The sequence below is a fragment of the Aphidius gifuensis genome, linkage group LG3 (genome assembly GCF_014905175.1).
Source record: "Aphidius gifuensis isolate YNYX2018 linkage group LG3, ASM1490517v1, whole genome shotgun sequence".
Taxonomy (NCBI): domain Eukaryota; kingdom Metazoa; phylum Arthropoda; class Insecta; order Hymenoptera; family Braconidae; genus Aphidius; species Aphidius gifuensis.
In genome coordinates, this window is record NC_057790.1 from 13,937,912 (window position 1) to 13,959,657 (window position 21,746).

Consider the following 21,746-nt stretch of genomic DNA (forward strand, 5'->3'; position numbering starts at 1 on the left):
CTCGTTATCAACATGGCTTCACACCTATGCGAAGTACATGCACTAACCTTGTAGAGTTTACACAATTTGTCTCTAGTCATTTAAATAATAACGTACAGGTTGATGTGATATATACCGATATGACTAAGGCGTTTGACAGGATTAACTGGTTAACACTCGTATCTAAATTATTATTGATTAATCTACCTTATTCACTCATTAACTTGATCTGGTCATATCTTGTCGATCGCCTTTGTTATGTATTCATCAATGGCATTCTTTCAGCACCCTACTCACCAACATCTGGGGTCCCCCAAGGATCCAATCTGGGTCCCCTACTCTTCAACATCTATATCAACGACTTATCTGAACGTCTTTCCTGTTTCTCACTACTATACGCAGATGATGTTAAGTTATTTTTGCCAATTAAATCTGCTCATGACTGCCAACACTTGCAAAAAAACCTACAAATATTTGTACAATGGTGCACGTTCAACAGTCTTGAAGTTAATGTTGCTAAATGCAGTACCATGTCATATAGTAAATCTACTCATCCACTCATATTCAATTACAGTATTCAGGGAATAATGCTAACTCGCTCGTGTATTACTACTGACCTTGGTATTGTATTTGACAATAAGCTTCTATGTAACTCTCAAGTCGAGAAGGTTGTTAGATCTGCGATGTCATCTCTGGGTCTTGTTTTTCGTCTCGCAAAATCTTTCAAAAATCCTACTACTATCAAGGCTCTATATAATTCATTTGTCAGATCAAGGCTGGACTATTGTATCTCTGTTTATTACCTACGTACTAATAAACAACTAGCATTATTTAACAAAGTTCAGAGAAGGTTTATGAAGTACTTACTTCATCGTACGCAAGCTTTGTCCTTTGATAGAGGGTGTGATGATGATACCTTGATTCGACTTGCGGACATGTCTAAAATTTCGGTTCATCGTGACACACTAATAATCATTTTTTTTATTAAACTTCTAACAGGTGTAGTTGACTGTCCTGATCTCTCATCTGATGTTAGGATAAGGATTCTATCTACTAAATTACGTAAGGTGTCACCGTTCTACACCGCATCCGGATCATATGTGTCATCATCTCAACCTCCGTTAACCAATATGATAAATACAGCTAATAACGTATGCAGACACACGTTACTATTCAATAAATTAATGTCGTTTGAATCAATTTCCCCCAAATTTATTCTTGATTGTGTCAAAGCATCTCATAAGGAGTCTAAATACTAAATATTAAATATTAATCATTAACTATTAACTTTACGACACTACTCTCTAATTTTAAGCATTTTTGTTTTAGTAATTATTAATTTCACGTATCATGTGATTATATGTATTTATGTATTATATATATTAGTTCATTACTGCATTGTAAAATAATATTTCCAATCTTATTATTGCTAAATTGTAGAATCTCTCTACGATTTTACTCTGTAACCCTTTTATGGCTGTCAAGCCGCTGGGTACATCAAAAAATTAAATAAATAAATAAATAAATAAATAAATAAATATTGATATTTATTAATTTTTTAGATACAAAAAGATATAATACCAAAATAAGTCAAGAAGGAAATATTTAACGCATATAATTAAGTCTTAATCTTTGACAAAATTTTATACTTGACCCCGCCCGGTTCTTCCCAAATAAAATTTAAAGACTTTCACACTAATGCAGATCTACTGAAATTTAGTAGTCGTTCACTTTCAACATAAATGTATGCGAAGTCACAACCTTGCAACTTTATTATAGTAGTTTCATATAAAAAAGACAAGAATAGAGCGTGACAAGTGTGATTTTTTTTGAAAATCTATGAAAAGTATTTGAATTATATTAAATTAATGTCTTAGAGCTCAAACGCACGACAAGCTAACTTTTGCTTGTAAACATGGCTGACGTAATTCTGAGTGATCTAAGCATGCGCAACACGTAAAATTACTAGAAAAACCACGATGGCTGGGGACATATTACTAGTTTCATGGGAATTAGGACGGCCATGTTTACAAGTTCGACACAACCCAACTTGTTGCGCGTGCTCAGTGCGATTTACAAGCGAAACTAGGCTTATCGTGAGTTTAAACCCTTAGCTTATTAGCATTGTAACTGAATTCATTTAGATTTTTTGGTGATATCTGGGAAAATTGCATAGTGGACACTGTAAAATATATATTCGGCGCTCGTGTCATATTGTGTCATACGCATTCATTATTGAATTGTTGATTGACGAAATAAGTATATATATATATGTATAGAGGTATATATATATATGTATATATATATTTTTTTAAACACGCCGGCAAGGTAACAAGATTGTACGCTGCCAGTCCTAAGCCTAGATAAAATGTGAAGGGTATATATATATAATAATGGATAATTGGAAAATACCATTAACTCTGTTGTCGAAACGTGTGTAGGCTTCAAATTTTATTTGGGAAGAACCGGGCGGGGTCAAGTATAAAATTTTGTCAAAGATTAAGACTTAATTATATGCGTTAAATATTTCCTTCTTGACTTATTTTGGTATTATATCTTTTTGTATCTAAAAAATTAATAAATATCAATATAAAATAAAATTACTATAATCATATAATTAGTGGGGATTTCGAATACTTGACGCTCCTTTTTGTAAAAAAAACTGTGTTTCTTTTTTTGTTTAGATTTATCTTAATCTAAATTAACTCAGAACAATCTAATTTAATGTAATTTAATTTTAAGTTCGAGTACATATTCAAATATTTATAATATGTCTATTAGACTGCGATTAATTACACAACTCATGTAATTCTACCTGTATCCCTATAATGGCTGCATTGCCGCTGGGATTTATAAATTTAATAAATAAATAAATAAATAAATAATTCTTTGGCAATATTAATTCTTTAGCTACATCTTTTCTTTAGCTACTGCTTTTCCTTGGACATTTCTATTTTTTCAAAATAAAATAACATGTATTTTATCTATTTAATAAATAAAAATCCCAAGGAAAAGCAGTAGCTAAGGAATTAATGATGCCAAAGAATTATTTTTTAAGCAAATATATTTCTTTAGAAAATAATTCTTTAGCAACATTAATTCCTCAGCTATATCTTTCCTTTAGCTACTGCTTTTCTTTAGACATTTTTATTTTTAAAAAATAATTTAACATGTATTTTATCTATTTAATAAATAAAAATCCCAAGGAAAAGCAGTAGCCAAGGAAAAGATGTAGCTAATACATGGTGTATGATTCTTCTTCTTCTGGATTGTATTTTTCACCCATATATCGGTCGTTGGCTTTTGCATACCGGTTCATACATCTAATAAATATAAAAAACAATACATTTGTCTTGAAAAGAAAAATAAAAATGTGCAAAATAAGCAAAAAATAAAAAGCGATGCATGATTAAGACAATGGATCTACAATGACCGTGCGTGCTAGTCGTCCGTCATGGATCATGTTTCGTTGCCTCGTTCAAATCATTGTCTTCACGTTAGACGTGATTTATAATATTTTAGAAAAATAAAAAATATATAGTTGACTTTACTTTTTTGATTACTCTACATTTTTATTATCTTTAAATACATTGTACGAGAATTATTTTTGTAATTTTATGTAGAATTGATATTCAAGTTAAAAAAAACTGAATGATAACGTCAGCTTTCAGTCTGATGTGAGTATTGATAAATAAATAAATAATAATGAAAAATTATTATTTCGAGTTAATTCATGCTGACAAGAAAAATTTTCGGGATTGGATCGGAAATAGAGAATGTTTTTGGAAAATTTCTGAAATTTTTTTTTAAATTTCTGAAAAAATTTCATCACATATTTGGTTGACTCAAGAATCTTGGTCAAATCTACTGTCGGTAAAGTAGGAATCTTCATTCCCGACCGCAGTAAAAGTTTCATGTGTTAACCGAATATACAATAAAATGTTTTTAATTTTAATGTTTTCCAGTTACAGCAATATTCAATTTAAAAATATTTATGTATGTAAGGCATGAGACAGGAGACTTGAAATCTGAGCTATGCCATAGGACATGAAACATGAGAAATCGCACGTTGAAATGACAAAGTTTTTTCAAATCTGTATTACTGAGACATGGCAATTGGGAATTCACACCATAAAATGATATATTCAAATTCCTTTACCATCTCTGCATTATCAACAACTGGGAATTCAAATGACAAATTTCTTTATCATCTCTGTTTTACTGACCGAGTTGTAGTCCCCTGTCCCCTCACTAATCTACCTTTTCTCGACCGCCCTGTCGTCTGGAACTCTCCTTGATACACTACTATTAATAAATAATATCTGGAAAATACAGAATTTAGTGTATTGCAAATTTAAGATTTGAAAAAGACTCAATGATTTAATATATCAATATAATAATATTAATAATTAATTTCATTAATTAATAATTGATAATAATTATTAGACACTTGTCGCATATAGACAAATTTCATATGCTTTATTATTATATTATTGTTAATAATAACAGATAATAATTCTGTTAATTCATTTCACAATAATATTTATTTACAATATAAATAAAGAGAAATCTCTTTCATTAGATCTTGAGTTGTCTCTTAACCGATCGGTAATAATCGTCTTTCCGATCGAAGTATAGGGCTCTAGTAATGCCACTGGGGACCTATAGATGGAGCGCGCGTCACCCCGAGATAAGGCAGAATCGGGTTTTGTGTCGCCTTAATCACTTAAAAAATATATATTCCTTTTTTTGACTCTGGTATCATATCTTGATTAATGTACTCACAATTGAGGGTCCGGATGCAATAACCAGTCGAGCGCTCGAAGACAAGAAAACGCTATGTTTCGGTGGGTGGAAAATAAGAAAAATTAAAATTGATAAATCAGAAAATACAGTCAATGAAAATGTTACATCGTCAAATAATTTTTAATAATTATTGTTCGTGATAAAAAAAAAATAAAATTTTTTGAAAAATACTTAATCATATAACTCGTGACAACTTCTTTAAAAATTAATAAATCGACTTGAATTTTTGACTGTAGCTTCATTATAAGCCGATTACAACAGAGCAAAAACTCATTTATTTATAGGCTTTTTATTTATTTGTTTGTCGAGGCCTGTCTAACTTTGAATGAGTCGAAGAAATTTAAAAACTGAGTAACTTGTCAGTGACAATATTATTGAGCAGTATATCAAGAAGTTTTATACGAATTTTTAGATATTTTTATTAATTATTTACCGAGTTATTAATTTAACAACAAATTGCGAGTTGCCGTTAGGACTATATATGCGTGGTCTTCGGCCCCTTCTCTCGTGAACGCCTAAGCTCGCGCGTCTGTTTATCCATATAAATACAAGCAGTATGCGCGCTATTTGTTGTTAAATTAATAACTCGGTAAATAATTAATAAAAATATCTAAAAATTCGTATAAAACTTCTTGATATACTGCTCAACAGTATTGCCACTGACAAGTTAATTAGTTTTTGAATTTCTTCGACTCTTTTTTCATTCAAAGTTAGACAGATTGAATTTTTCCTCGACGTTAAACAATCATATAATAAAAATTAAACAATATAAATAAATGAGTTTTTTGCTCATACTGTTGTAATCGGCAGCTTATAATGAAGCTACAGTCAAAAATTCAAGTCGATTTATTAATTTTTAAAGAAGTTGTCACGAGTTATATGATTAAAAAAAAGTATTTTTTTCAAAAAAAAAAATTTTGTTTTTATTTTTTATCACGTTAACTAATTATTATTTAAAAAAATTTATTTGACGAAAAATATGTATTTTTCAATTCTATTAACGACTGTATTTTTTATTTTTCTGATTTATCAATTTTAATTTTTCTTATTTTCCACCCACCGAAACATAGCGTTTTCTTGTCTTCGAGCGCTCGACTGGTTATTGCATCCGGACCCTCAATTACTAACAATTTCGAATACTTGACATTTTTTCTGTCGCGTAAATTATACAACAAAATATATATAATAACAAGAGTGTTCCGGGTCGAACCATATGTCTGTCGGTCCCAGACTGACCAGATTTTTATTCTTTTTATTTTTTAAACAAAATACAATAAGTTGATAAGTTTTAAACATTATTCTGTTTTTTATGGCTAGATCACGAGATCATACAATTTCAAATAACATATGACTAACAATTTTGGTTTATATTTTTTCTAAAATATTTTAAACAACGATTTAATTTATGTACTTTTAATAGCTTTTTACAAACTCGAATATTCCCACACATGGTCAACTCATGCATAGACTTTTGAGTAAAAATCACGTAACAAATAAAACCATAAACTCAAGTTTCTCTTTGGTACTATTACACGGAAAAAAATTTACATTTTTTTTTAATAGAATAGCATAGCAATTTTTGCGTTGTGTTACAGTAAGCTGGTACCATAAGAGCATCATATTAAAAATCGAGATGGAACATAGCAATTTTCATTGAAGAACGCCACCTATACTGGCCATGCGACCTTCCACGGTGTAACATAGTAATTTTTAAAATGGTCAAACGCAAAATTTGCTTTGTTTATAAACGCTCAAAAAAAATATTATAAATAAATATTTTTCTTTGTTTTTTTTTTTTACAATGAATACGTAGACTTAAAAAATCGGCCAGGCTCAGGATTTGAACTCTGTACCTTTCGAGTACAAACCCTACTCGGCATCCGTTGCGCCACGATAACGCACGTGAAAACAAAAATTTATTTGTTTTACATCAACAATCGGAAAATAAGCAAAGTCACGCCTGCGCAGTCGACTAAAAAGTGGGGGCAGTTGACATTTCTGAGTCCGTCATCAATTTTGCTATGCCCCATCGTAATTTTAAATATGTTGCTTTGTATTTGTTAGTGACACCTACAGGAATTCCAAGAAAGTTATTAAAATTACTATGCTACATTGTAAATTTTCAGAGGATCATTTTAATTTTTTCCACAACAACAGAGTAAGTTTTATAAATATACAAAGCAAAAAAAAAAACAAATATTTTTTGCTATGCTACATTGGAATTTTGAGGCTGGATTATTTTAAATTTTAAATTCGGTTTCTGTAAAAATTTCTTTATGCGTTGTAATTTTTTCATCGGGAAATAGCAAAAAAAAAAACATAAGAAATTGCTATGCTACATTTTAATTTTTCAAGACTACTATTGTTTTTTTTCGTTAAAATGATATTAAATATTTCAATAGTTAAAAGATAGTTCTTTGGTAATGTGGCAGCATAGTAAAATTTGGTGAAAATTTTTCTCCGTGTATAACATATTTTTTAGAATATTATTTGTCAAGAATTAGAGAAAATCTCACATCTGTCATACAACTGCACTAACGTATTTTCGATACACAGAATGATCGTAAAATCGACAATAAAAAAGTAAATTTGTAACTTTTTAAAACAAACTAAATTCATGAAAACGTCTTGGACTTTCCGGTCGTAAAATCTATGTTTTTTGTTTACACATGGTATTTTTTATGTCACCCTTTGGACCACACAAGGCCCAATTTTATGTCTAAAAATCCCACCACCTACACCTAGTTTTTTACCCTCTCTTGAACTAATTTTTGACCAATTAAAACTAATTTTTTAACTAAGTATACACCCATTTTTTGGACTTAACAATTTTCAACAAACTGAGAAATCAGTTGCTCTTCAACACTCGTTTACGTAACATCACTAATTAATATTGATTCGCGTACAACGGGATTTCTTTATACTTACAATATAAAATAGTAGTGTCTGTCCATGACAACACTTGTTAGAGTCAACTCAATATACAATATACAATACAATTAATTATAATTTTAGTGAAATAATAAAGTGAATATATTAATAGAATTTAAGCCACAGTGTTTGGATTTATTTAAAGTGTTATTCCTATTATTTCAATTTACAACCTATCCTCCACATCCTTTGATAGCCCTGTATCAAACATAAGGCCTTACAACCCTTGTGAAATTATCGTGGTATATTTGGATACGTGGTGCGATACAAAGAGCATATCAATTCCTTCACCTGAAAACGAATGTTGTAAATAACACACCTGCTATAAGTTATGGGCATTTTTTTTAATTTTACAAGAAAATACTTCGTATTGAACTTTTATAAAAACAACACTTTATAGATAGATTTTCAAATTTATTATTTCTTTTACAGATAATGGAATTAAAATTTACATTGACATCCATGATTATTAAATATTTTTGTATATTTTTACTATTTATATCTCATAAAAAATAAAAAACTATAATACATTTTAAAACGATCACTTAATATAAAACAATACAAAACTCCTGGCTGGAAAGTTATCAATCATCCAGCGTTGATCAGGTTTAGCATAAATAATAAACGTAGGCTATATACATTGGTTGTTTTGTTACTCTTCGTTCCGTGCCCTAACTACCATAAGCTTTTGAGAATAAGTTATTTAATATGAATTACAATTTTTATATTATTATTTATTTAATAAAATTAATCTTATAATATAAATTTAAAACTGAGTCAAAATAAATAATTTAATATGATCTACGCTACCGTCGTAGTCAAAAATGTATAGTTCGTAATTATTTATATGTCTTATTTTATGAGTGTTTATTTCGTTAAAATATTCACACTAGAAATACAGTACGATTCGATGTTTCAGTAAGAAGTTACCGGATTTTTTTTTAAATTGCAAGAAGAATAATCAAGCTTTTGAATTGTTTTCTAATATACCGGTCATTATTTTGCCATTGTTGACTCAGTGTATTGTCGATGGTACGACATAAGAGCCAATTATATAAAGAAAATTGGCATACCAATGGATACCTTGAGGCCCCTGGTATCGTGGATGATACGTTGTTTCCATATTTTGATCAATTTCCACTGTACTCATCAAATGTTTTTCATATGAATCATTTTGAATGCCAAAGGTTGCAAAGAATAATCGTCTAAGACTGCTATAACTTGACTGTATGGTAGCGATAATTCTGAGAGGCCAGAAAACTAAATGATCGAGTGTTTGGCTTTCCATAACAGCATAACATGATGCAACAACATTGTTAACAACTATTGTACCTTCTCGCGTCAATGGGGCGTAAATCCCATCTCTCGCAACTAGTTCAATCATCGTCACATAATCCCATCTTACTCTGAGATTTCTCGGCAAAAAATTATCTGAATCCTGTATCAAGACTTGGTCTCCAGATTTGATTCGAGAAGCAAATATCGTCCGACTAGATTGATGTTCTTTTTCCGATTTAACCGGTACTAAATGTAATGGTGTGAGTGTCAGTACTTTGCCGGAAAACGTCGTCAATTGTATGAACTGCCGCTTTTCCTGAGGGGCCCGATCCAAAAACGCTATAACCTCACTATATACCACATCACCAGACGAATCAAGAGATTCAACACTCTCGCCAACTTTGAGGTCTGACATCGGCTTCATGGTGCCAGAAGTAGTTTTAATCAAGCTACTACCGGAGAAGCACCCACCAGATTTTCCAGCTGAGAATGATTCTGAGAATTAAAAAATCACATTATAAATTTTTTCCCTGTATACCTTCTATCAATAGTTTAAGGTTTTGACCGTTAATTTATAGCAAAGCAAATATAAAATAAGAAGATAATCACATAATAATTTATAATTAATTAAGTAATAGTATATCGTTGATTTTGAGGTAATGCTGATAAGATAAAAACTGATAAAAAAAATTATTATGTTACAAGGGCAGTGGGAATAATGTGTGAATTTCCAAAGCGTAAGAGGGGTAGTGCGCTTTTTGGAAATTCACACATTATTACCACTATCCCTAGTAACATAAAATATGGTTCGTTACATGTGCCCAATCAGAGAGCCCGCTCACAACTCATTTGGAGGGGAAACACTCGCCAAGGCTCGTGCTTACCCCTCCAAATTCGTTGAGAGCACACTCTCTGAGTGGGCACTTGTAACGAAATATACTATTCTAAACGCATGCTTTTGCCCATTTCCACTCGGGAAGTTTACTTAAACACACTTGATTCTTTATGAAGCCTTATTACATATGTCAAGTAAAAATCGAAGTCAGTTTCGGATCGGAATTGGATTATGGTACTTGATTTGGAGTCCGATTAAGATCAGGAATAGATCAGAATAAAACGTTCTTTTCTAATAGGTTCAGATCTGGAAACGGTCATGATGCCTGACCAAATTGTGATGATAAAAAAGGAATGTCCAGTCATTAATAGATTCAAAACTGATCAGGAACAATTATTATACATTTCAAAAATAAACTTTTTTCAAAAGGACTCGTTAATTTACTAATTTATTTATTTGTAATAACGGTTGAAATTAAGAAATAGATCAAAAAAGTATTGTATATCTAAACCATCTAAATTATTTACCCCTAGCGTCATGCAAAATCGTGACTTTTTGATCAATACCGACGAGTCTTAGTACGCTCAGCAATTCCGAATAACGATGATAGGTTTGATTATTTTGCATTTATAAGTTACATCAGCTATAATGTACATCGAGTTATCGAAAATTCCGGTTGACGTCATGAATTTATAGAAAAAACATAACGATTGAAACTTTGCTGATCAAATCCGAATCAAATTTTAATCAGCTATTCGTTGATTTCTTAAAAAAAAAAAAACAAGATTTGGTAATGCCCGAGTGGAAATTCAGGATAGCACCTCAACTTGATTAGGTAACCTGAATTTAAATCAAGTTTCGGTCAGGCAATTCAACCAAGAATCAATAAAAGCATCATCAAAACGCAACGCAGAAATGGATCAAGACTTGATCAAGATTCCTGATTTAAAATTGATCAAAAGATATGATCAAAATTTGAAAAAAATAATTATTCATTAAATTTTTTTTTTTTTTTTTTAATAGCTTTATTTAATTTATTTAATTACTTATTATTGCAAAATTAGAGAGAGATGGAGGGAGAGAGAGATGGAGGGAGAGAGAGAGTGGGGTAAAGAAGGATGAAGGATATATAATAGACATTTATATAAATAACGTGCGCGTTTGAACCAACGAATTATTAATTTCTAAACGCATGCTTTAGTCCACTCGGCCACTACGTGATTGATGTACATGATAATTTCTATATTAATTATTCACGTTTTACATAAAGATGATCTGACTAAAGCCTGCGTTTAGAAATTGATAGTTCGTTGGTTCGAATCCTGCTAGTTGCGCGCACTTTATTTATATAAACGTCTAATATATATCCTTTATCCTTCTTTACCTCCCTCCCTCGCTCTCTCTCCCTCTCTCTATCTTTATCTCTATCTCTTTCTCTCTCTAATTCTTTCAGCAATAATAAGTGATTAAATAAATTAAATAAAGCTATAAAAAATAAAAAAAATTTAATTAATAATTATTTTTTTCAATTTTTGATCATATCTTTTGATTAATTTTGAATCAAAAATCTTAATCAAGTCTTGATTCATTTTTGCGTTGCGTTTTGATTAATTTTTGAACAGGTTGCTCTATTGCATTCCGATCAGGTCACCTGATCAAGTTTTTATCTATCTTTGCGTTATGCGTTTATCGATTCTTTGTTCAATTGCTTGACCGAAACTTGATTTGAATTCAGGTTACCTAATCAAATTGAGGTGCTATCCTGAATTTCCACTCGGGCATTACCAAGTCTCTTTTTTTAGAACAATTATTTTTTGTCAAAAATAATAATTACAAGGCGATTGCCAAATAAGTTCCCGCTTCTACGAATATATTATATGCGTTAAGAAAGACACATTTTTCAAACATATCGCCAATGTGAAAGAAAATGATGAATGGTACTCGAAATTAAAATAAGAGTATATATTAGAAAGCAAGCGATTGGATACAATTACTATGCTCCCCGGGAACTAATTCGGATTGTTTTTTGGCCATAATCCGCGTCAGGAACTGATTTGGTTTAGGCTAATTATAATGTATTGATAAAAATTTTCTCATTCTTGGTTCCATCATTCTGTTAGATTAGAAAAAAATATATACTAACCAGACTTGACTGAACAATGTATGTGTGACCTAGATTCGTAATAGACCCAGTCAAAGCCAGCTTCAACAGCGAGTCTTGCCAACATCCCATATTTGGAACGATCACGATCACTAGTCGTTACGTCAACAGCTCTTCCTTCGTAGTGTAGCGAACCAGTCGCATGTTTGCCTTCTTCATCCCAGCCTTCAGTGACACGAAGCCTGACACCCGGCCATTGGTTCATCACTGATATTGCTAGTGTATTAAGTTTCTCTTTGCACCTCTGAAAAGAAAAATTATGAACTGGTTAATGTATATTCAAACTTTTCATAATTTGAAAAAAGTATAATAAAAATTCTTTGCACTAGTGTTGCCGCGGTACTATATGCGTATAAGACGTATTGACGTATCGGATCGTCAATGTCAGGATTGACCTCGACGTTACTATATTCTCGTGAAAAATACGATATTATCGTCATATATTCTATTGGATTTGGTCTGTCTAGATTAAGTTGAGAATAAAACTATGTTTTTTGTACACTTATTGATTTTAGGATTAAATACTGAAAATTTATGCTTGTTATATTTATGTTATATTTGTTAAATAATATAAAATATTGATATTTTATTTTAATATAAATAAAATGTCATCTGTCGTTAAATTTCTTTATGGGAAAAAATTTTTTAGACATATCGAGTTATCGTTGTTATCGTGCACAGTGCACTCAGAGAAGGACATATTAACAGTTAACATACACTGAGAGAAATTTTAACTAAAAATTACAAACGTATAAGAAAAAATTACAAAGCGAATAGTAAAAACTGCGTTCCTCCGATTATTCGTAAGAATTATTCGTATATTGATAAATAATTTTCACAATAAAGTTATGTAAAAAATTTGGCCTTTGACTATATACAATACTAAGCCATAAATTTTACATAATTTTATTGTAATTTTTCTTTAAAAAAAATGACTAAATTCACGATACTCACAAGTAAATTCTAGCAGACTGAGAATTTACGCACTACCGGTTTTAGAATTTACTATATTTTATTATAAATTTTATTTAAAAGTTGGACATTTTTTGTGCTAAGTTCGGCAGTTTGTGCTAGATTCACGGAGAACGGCAATCAATTCCCGGCAACATTTTTTCTTTTCTGTTTACACGCTCAAAACTCGAAAACTAATTGATAAATAGAAAAAATTCATTCTTGATAAATTGTTTAGAAATAAATTACCAACAATAAACCTCGCTTAACCCCATACCTAGCTTCAACAGATAAGGCTGTAGAAATGCTTGAAATTACATGACAATTCAATCATTTGTTCAATCAGTCGGCCATCTTTGTATTATTTCGCCCCACAACCAGAATTTTTACAAAGCGATATAGTAAAAAATATTTAAGTCTATGCTAACTTTTATATGTGTACATGATAAATTTTATTATATATATTAGAATATGTATTAAATTGTTCAGTATTTTTTATTCGAATTTATAATATTTTTTATCGTTTCCACAAAACATGTATGTGCTTTATTTTAATTAACTCATAAGTCATTATCTAGGGGATTAATCGAAAAAAGTAATTCTTTATAAATTGTTTAGAATTGAATTCTCAATAATTAACTCCACTCAACCCTATGTCTATCTGCAATAGATAACGATGTACAGAGACTTGAAGTAGCATAACAATTTTTTGACATTGTGTGACATTTTACATAATTTTATTGTAGAATATCATCTCTCACGGCCAATCCCAGAAATAAAACAAAAATTACAAAGCAGTATAGTAATTTCTATTCAACATGAGTTTCAATTTTTAGTTAAAATTTCTCTCAGTGTACCTATATGTTTATGGACTGAAAAAAATATAAGTTTACAGTAAACATATATATATTAGCATTACACATATAAAAACAGCGATATGTTCGGCTAAAACAAATGTATATTAAAAATAAACATAGATATGTTAACAGTTAAGATACGTATCTTTACCCGGTAAAATTTTCATCATATAATATTGCGCCTGGGCCAGGATGTAAACATTGGCAATTGACATAACCTAAAATCAATATTATATTTTATGTTTTGTAATGTCATGAATAACATCATCTTCATATAAACAATGCATTTGTCATTATCAAAAAATCAAAATATATGTTTAATTTCGACAAATAGACATTTGATATACATACATATTTTTTTCAAAACTTATATTCAAATTTTGAATTTTGAATTACAATTTCTTTATTTGTTTGTAAATTTATTCGAATATTTGCATTGAATCTTGATTTCCTCGACGAAAAAATATATATCCTGGATATACACTATTCGGATATTTCCTGGATATATCTTGGATATATCGTGGATGTATCCAAAAGTTCTTAACAAATACATCCTCTATATATATATATTAGGGTGTTTTTTTTTTTTTCGATATTTTTTTTTCTCTTCACCCATCTTTATACAAGTTCATACAACTCTAAATCATGCCCAGAAAAAATTTGAACTCAATTGTGAAATATTTAGAGGTGGTTCAGGAGTCATTTGTTTTTTCCATTTGATTAACATGGGGTTAATACACTTTATTCACTATTTTGATCATGGAGGCTTTAATTTTCGACCGTTCAAGTTCACCTTGGTCTCATTTGATAGAGTATTAAATTCTATAGCATATAATATTCATATAATATTCAGTTTTGATCATTTACAATTAAAAAAAATAGTGAAATAATGCTTCAAAAAGGTAGTATTTACAATTTTTCTGAAAAACAAAATTGTAAATGATCAAAACTATGAATATTATATGCTATAAAATTCAATACTCTATAAAATAAGACCAACGCGAACTTGAACGGTCGAAAATTAGAGCCTCCATGATCAAAATGGTGAATGAAGTGTATTAAACCCATGTTAATCAAATGGAAAAAACAAATGACCCCTGAACCACCTCTAAATATTTTTCAATTGAGTTCAAATTTTTTCTGGGCATGATTTAGAGCTGTATAAACTTGTATGAAGATGGGTGAAGAGAAAAAAAAATATCGAAAAAAAAAAAAACACCCTAATATATATATATCCGGGATGAATCGCCGAATGGCGTATATTCAGGATATATATTTTTTTGTTGGGGCTTGACATATATAAATAACCTCAACCACACCCAAGTAGAAATAAGAGTCAATTTTTTGACTTCTCATACCAAATTAACGTGTAAAGTCAAAAAGTGACCTCAAATTGACTCTAATTTCTACCTGGACAAACCTGATCACCTTTAATTTTTGTCAATTATATATATATATTAATATAGTTAACATATTAAACATACGTATGTTAACAGTCAACATACGTATCTCAATAATTAAGATATCTCATTTCACGGCAAAATAGGAATCTCAGCTGTTAAAACATACCCATGTTAACTATTAAGATACGTACACTATAAAAAAAAAATAATTAGTTTCACTATGATACTATAGTATCAAGGGATGTTTCCGGAAATATCATTCAACATATTATTTTTTATAATTTTTTTTACTACGTGAACTTTAAATTTTACTATAGTAACATATTAAAAACTAATCTGCTGAGGAAAAACCCGTTTTTATTATGGTTCTCGTAAACTTTACTTGTTCAATAGATAGTCTTCTATACTATACCAATGATACGAACAATCATAGACTTGTTACTTTTTACTATTTTGTGTGTTAAAACTAACCATGACCGTACTATGGGAACCTTCAAAATGTGCTATGCAATTCTTAGTTGTTACTATATACAAAATGGTGAAAGTTATTAGGTCTGTAGTTAGTTTTATTGATTTTATTTATTTATTTATTTAACATGCCTCTGGCTAAAGCCAATAGGCCAAGTATACAATTAAGTAAATTAAATCAATCAATACAGTAAATAATCATCAAACATAAATCAAACATCTAAGAGTAATTTGAAGATATGTTGTCTCTTTCTAAATTTAGTAAATATACATATAAATTTTTTTGAAATGACTCTATTGAAGGTGATAATTTTATGGAAACTGGTAAATTGTTCCAAGCAGTGGGGCCAACAACTTGTAATGAATTAATATGAGGTCTAGATTTTGCAAATGGTACAGTTAAGTTATCCGAAGAATCATCACTTCTAAGATGAATTTCCATATCATCTTTCTTTTTTTTTATTTTAAATAAATCATTTAGAAGAACATCACTTGAAGATAGTAGTGATTTGTAGATAATACAATTGACAAAATAAGTCCTACTTTTTAAAGAAAGCCAACCAAGTTTTAAAATTAATGGCGAGATATGCTCACAATAATTTGTATTTTCAATAAATCTTACTGCTGAATTAAAGGCTCTTTGCAATCTTTCATGTTGTTGTAATGTGATATCAGTTAATGCAATTGATGAATAGTCAAATATTGGCAAGATAAAAGAACTTGTCATTTTTCTTTTCATATCAAGTGACGATAAATCTTTATCTATTGCAATGCTTTTTAAAGTACTATAAACTTGTGAACAAATCTAGGACACTTGATAATGCCAATGCAACGATTCATCAATTAATATACCAAGATATTTTACTTTATTTACAAAAATAATATCTGTGCCATTTATGTTTAGTGATGCCGCGATACGAGGCCTCATATAAGGCCTCATATCGTATCGTATCGTAATTTTCAAGGGCCATATCGTCTCGTATCGTATCGTCAGGTGGTCATATCGCCTCCATATCGTATCGAAAATTCATCATATCGTATCGTATCGTATTGCCTTCATATCGTATCGTATCGTCATATCGACGATATTGTAAAAAAAAAAATTCAGTTTCTGGGGTATTTTTTCGAAATTTTATATATTTTTCTTCTTAGTACAGAAATTCATGTATATGTATTTTATTTTTATTATTTCTACCATGTGTACTTCAGCATATGGATTTTCTAAAATTTTTTCAATGATCACCAATATATTTTCGAGCAAATACAAAGTTCTCAAAGAGATAGAATTGAGAAACTTTAATAGAATCTCAGGGTCAAGCGTTGCAAACTGGTTTTCCGGCAGGAAGGCCCATTAAAATATTTCCAAACAATGCTGTCTTATCTTTTTTTCATATATTTTTGTATACTGTGGTTGTGAATACCCTGCTGGTTTCTGTTTTTTTTTTTTTTTTTTTTCCTTGAAAAATTATTTTGTCAACAAATAAAACTCTGAAATGTTGCAGATACAGATGATTTTTATTTTTTTTCTAACGGTTTTTTGGAGGTCATTTTCTTGAATAAACTCTTCTGTCAATGCCTCATTTTTTTTTTTTTTCTTTAACTTTTCGACATGAGTTGGGTTGTTTTACATTCAAGACCTCTTGGTAATAATTTTTAAACCATTCTAGATTTATATATTTTTTTTAAATAGGCGAAGTGTTTTTTTTTTTTCAATAAAATGGTTCTTTTTTTTTGAAAAAAAGTGAAAAAAGAACTCTCCATTTAGTTCTTCGAATTTATTTTATTTTATAATTTAAAGTTATAATTTTTAATAAAATTTGTTAAATATTATGAAAAAATTAATGTCATATCGTCGATATGGACGATATATCGGATATATCGTCTTGACCATATCGTATCGTATCGAGTTTGACGATACGATATGAAACCCTATATCGTATCGGATATCGTCACCTCCATATCGTATCGTATCGTCATATCGTCATATCGCGGCATCACTATTTATGTTTATTTATAAAAATGACGAGATCATCAGAATAAAGTAGATGATCACAATATGTTAAAGCAGACTTAATATCATTTATGTAAATTGAATAAAGAAGTAGCTCAAGTACACTACCTTGTGGCACACGTTTTGAGATATATTTTAATGAAGAGTCCAGTTCATGCAAAGATACATATTGCTGCCTTTACATATTGCTGATAATAAATCAATTACACAAAATCAAATGATCATCGGAATCAAAAGCTTTGCTAAAGTCAAAGAAAACTGCAATTGTAATTTTATCATGCTCAATGCTTTTTCTAACAAAATCAAGAAAATAGGTAACTGTAGTTAACGTACCATGATGCTTTTTAAAACCACATTGACGCCTATCAAGGATTCCAGCTTTATATAAGTGAGTTATAATTTGTTTCTGTACACATTTCTCAAGTAATTTTGAGAGAACTGGAAGTATATTTATTGGTCTTATGTCTTTATTACATGATGGATTTTTCTTTTTAATAATCTTTTTATATACAATACACTTTTTAATAATCTTTTTACGATTATTATCTCTTATTTTACATTTAATGAAATTACGTAGCTTACAGTAATCTCTAAAGTATTGCACAGATTCAGTCTTTTTGTATTTTTTAAACAAATTCTTTCTTTTTTTTTTATTAATTGACAGACTTTATAAGTAATTCCTGGTTTTTTTTTAGTTTTAACACAAATTGTTTTTTTGAGAATTAAAGAATCAAATGTTCTATTAATTCTCTATGTAAATGTATCTACCAAATTATTAATGTTATGACAATAAGCATACAAGTCCCAGCTGAATACGTTGAATGAATCAATTGATTCCTCTGGTGCACAAACAATCCAATCTCTTTAAATAAATACTCTACAGCATTTAATTTCATAAATATGAGCAAGCAATGACTGTGCATTAAAGTGACAAAATAACAGAGATTCGTTTGAATTATTTACATTAGAAATAAGTGATAAATTATTGTTAAATGCATGATTAAAATTGAAGACTTGATGATTATCTATTTGTCAATTTCTTGAATTATTATGATTACGTGAGTTGTAATGAATATGACTTTGATTATTAAAAGCATATGATTGTTGTGGCATTGGTAAAAGATAACGATCATTTCTATCTTTAAAAGCAATTGGTGAGCCTGTTCCAAGACGAAAAAGCAATAAAAATTGAAAAAAAGTTATTTTTGCGATTGTTTAATCTTTAAATGCTTACATTTACTGTTTTATTTTGTTTTTGAAGTGAAACTTCTTTACGGAGGGTAGTGAAAAAAAAATAGTGTGTCGGCCATGTAACGCTCAGAGCGAGCCAACGCTCGGAACAAGCGAACGCTCAGACCGAGCAAGCGTTTGCCCATATAACTAATAAGAGTGAGTGAGTAAGTGGCTACGAGCGAGAAAGAAGATATGCTTTGAATGAATGTGTGTGTGTGTGTGTGCGTTGCCAATAGTGTAGCTGATCGGTTTGCAGCGTTTATGAAAATGATGAATCAAAAAATTATAAATGAATATACTCAATTGAAAATTATTGTTAGTATATCAATATTATTGATATTATTATTATAATAATTATTTTATTATCAATATCGATATTATTATTATTTATAATAATATTATTAATATCTATAACCATAGTATAAATGAAAATAACAACAATAATTTCAATAATATCATCGATAATGATAATATCGATTAATAATTATTAGTATTCATGTTTCAAATATTATTATTATAAATGTTATTATTAATATAATTAATGTCATTTATATTATGACTAATATATATTAATATTATTTCTAATTTATAATGTTATTAAAATTATTATTGACATTATTATTCCCTAGCGAAAATGGCGACACCGATCCGACACCAATCCGACAGTCGGTTTGTGCACTGATCTCATACAAAAACGACACAAAACCGACACACGACTATAAGAATTTCTAAGTCACAAAAATAAATAATAAAAAGCATTTAAAAAATAAAATATCATGTCTAAAAATTTCTAAATAATATTCTTATAATGTAAGACACATTAGAATTTTTTTTAAATAATTTTTTTATTGAAAAAATTTAATTCTGTTTATGTATTATAAGCGAGGTTAGCTGTCAGAATCATCTGTACACGACTGTGAGATTTTACAATTCTCACACAATTCCGACACACGACTGTGAGAATAATTGTAAATCCGACACAATTCCGACACGAATCCGACAGATGTACGACAGTATATTTTTATTTTGTATTTATTATAAAAAAAGAGCATTTTATTATTAAAAAATTTTTGTTCAATATTAAAGTTATAATATTTTAACAATTTTAGGCATATTAGATTTTTTTTTTTGAATAAATTTTGACAAAATAAATAATTGGGATCGTCTGTGAGAATTTGCAATTCTCACATAATTCCGACACAATTCCGACACACGACTGTGAGAATTGTAAATCCGACACAATTCCGACAGACGTACGACAGTATATTTTTATATTTTGTATTTAATATGAAAAAAAAGCATTTTATTAATAAAAATTTTTGTTCAATATTAAAGTTATAATATTTTAATAATTTTAGGCATATTAGTTTTTTTTTTTTTTTGAATAAATTTTGACAAAAAAAATAATTGGAAACATGGGAAACCAAATACATGGTTTCATTACAAATTACATTCGAGTTACAAAAATACCAAATACGTGGGAAACTGATTAAATGTATTAGTTTTGAAAAAAAAAACAATAAATGATAATTTTCTAATAAAATAATTTTAAAAAAATCTAATTTGCCTATAATTATTAAAAGATTATAATTTTATTATTAAACAAAAATTTTTGCAAATCGCAAATTCTCACAGACGATTCCAATTACTTTTTTTATGAAAATTTATTCAAAAAAAAAAAAATCTAATATGCCTAAAATTATTAAAATATTATAACTTTAATATTGAACAAAAATTTTTATTAATAAAATGCTCTTTTTTTATATTAAATACAAAATAAAAATGAACTGTCGTACGTCTGTCGGATTTGTGTCGGATTTACAATTCTCACAGTCGTGTGTCGGAATTGTGTCGGAATTGTAAAATCTCACAGTCGTGTACAGATGATTATGACAGCTAACCTCACTTTTAATACATAAACAGAATTGAGTTTTTTCAATAAAAAAATTATTTAAAAAAAATTCTGTCTCACAAATTGTGTCTCAAATTATAAAAATATTATTTAGAAATTTTTAGACATAATATTTTATTTTTTAAATGCTTCTTACTATTTATTTTTGTGACTTAGAAATTCTTATAGTCGTGTGTCGGTTTTGTGTCGTTTTTGTATGAGATCAGTGCACAATCCGACTATCGGCATTTTCGCTAGGGTTCTGTATAATATTATTGAAGTAATTGTTATTAATAATATTATTAATATATATATATTAATTCATAGTATGCATAATAATAACAATAATAATTTCAATAATATCATTGATTATATTAATATTATTAATATCGATATAATATTAATAATAATAATAATAATAAAAATAATAATAATAATAGTACTGTTAATAATATACAAATATAAATATTAGTAATTATTAGTATTTATATTTCGGCTATTATTATTATTATAGATATTGTTATTGATATCAATAATATTGTTAATAATTGATAATATCATTGAAATCATTGTTATTATTATCATCATTTATATATATTCATAGTATAAATAATAATAAAATTGATAATAATTTTAATAATATCAAAAATTTATAATACCAATGGTATTAATAATAATAACAATATCAATAACGATATAATATTGAAAATATTATCAATATTTATATTTTGAAAATTATCAATATCATTGATATTATTATTATAAATATCATATTGATATCATCACTAATTAATCGATTGTTGATATCATTAAAGTCGTTACAAATGTCTTGACAGACTGCGAAAGAAGTTTCACTTCCCTCGCGCGTACTGCTAACACACACATTTTTTTACATGCAATTGTTAATAACAATTAATTTAAAAATTATAAACAAAAAAAAAT

The 21,746-nt window shown here is 28.8% G+C and overlaps 1 protein-coding gene across 1 annotated transcript in view; it reads right to left on the minus strand.

The window, feature by feature from the left end:
* Positions 1–6,347: 6,347 nt before the first annotated feature.
* LOC122852019 (sonic hedgehog protein A) overlaps positions 6,348–21,746 on the minus strand; it is a 43,527-nt gene continuing 28,128 nt past the window's right edge. The window contains exons 2-3 of the mRNA XM_044151569.1: positions 11,973–12,234; positions 6,348–9,489 (exon numbers count right to left, since the gene is read on the minus strand). Of these exons, the coding sequence (XP_044007504.1) occupies positions 8,732–9,489; positions 11,973–12,234 (1,020 nt within the window). The 3' untranslated portion in view covers positions 6,348–8,731. The remainder of the gene's footprint in view (positions 9,490–11,972; positions 12,235–21,746) is intronic.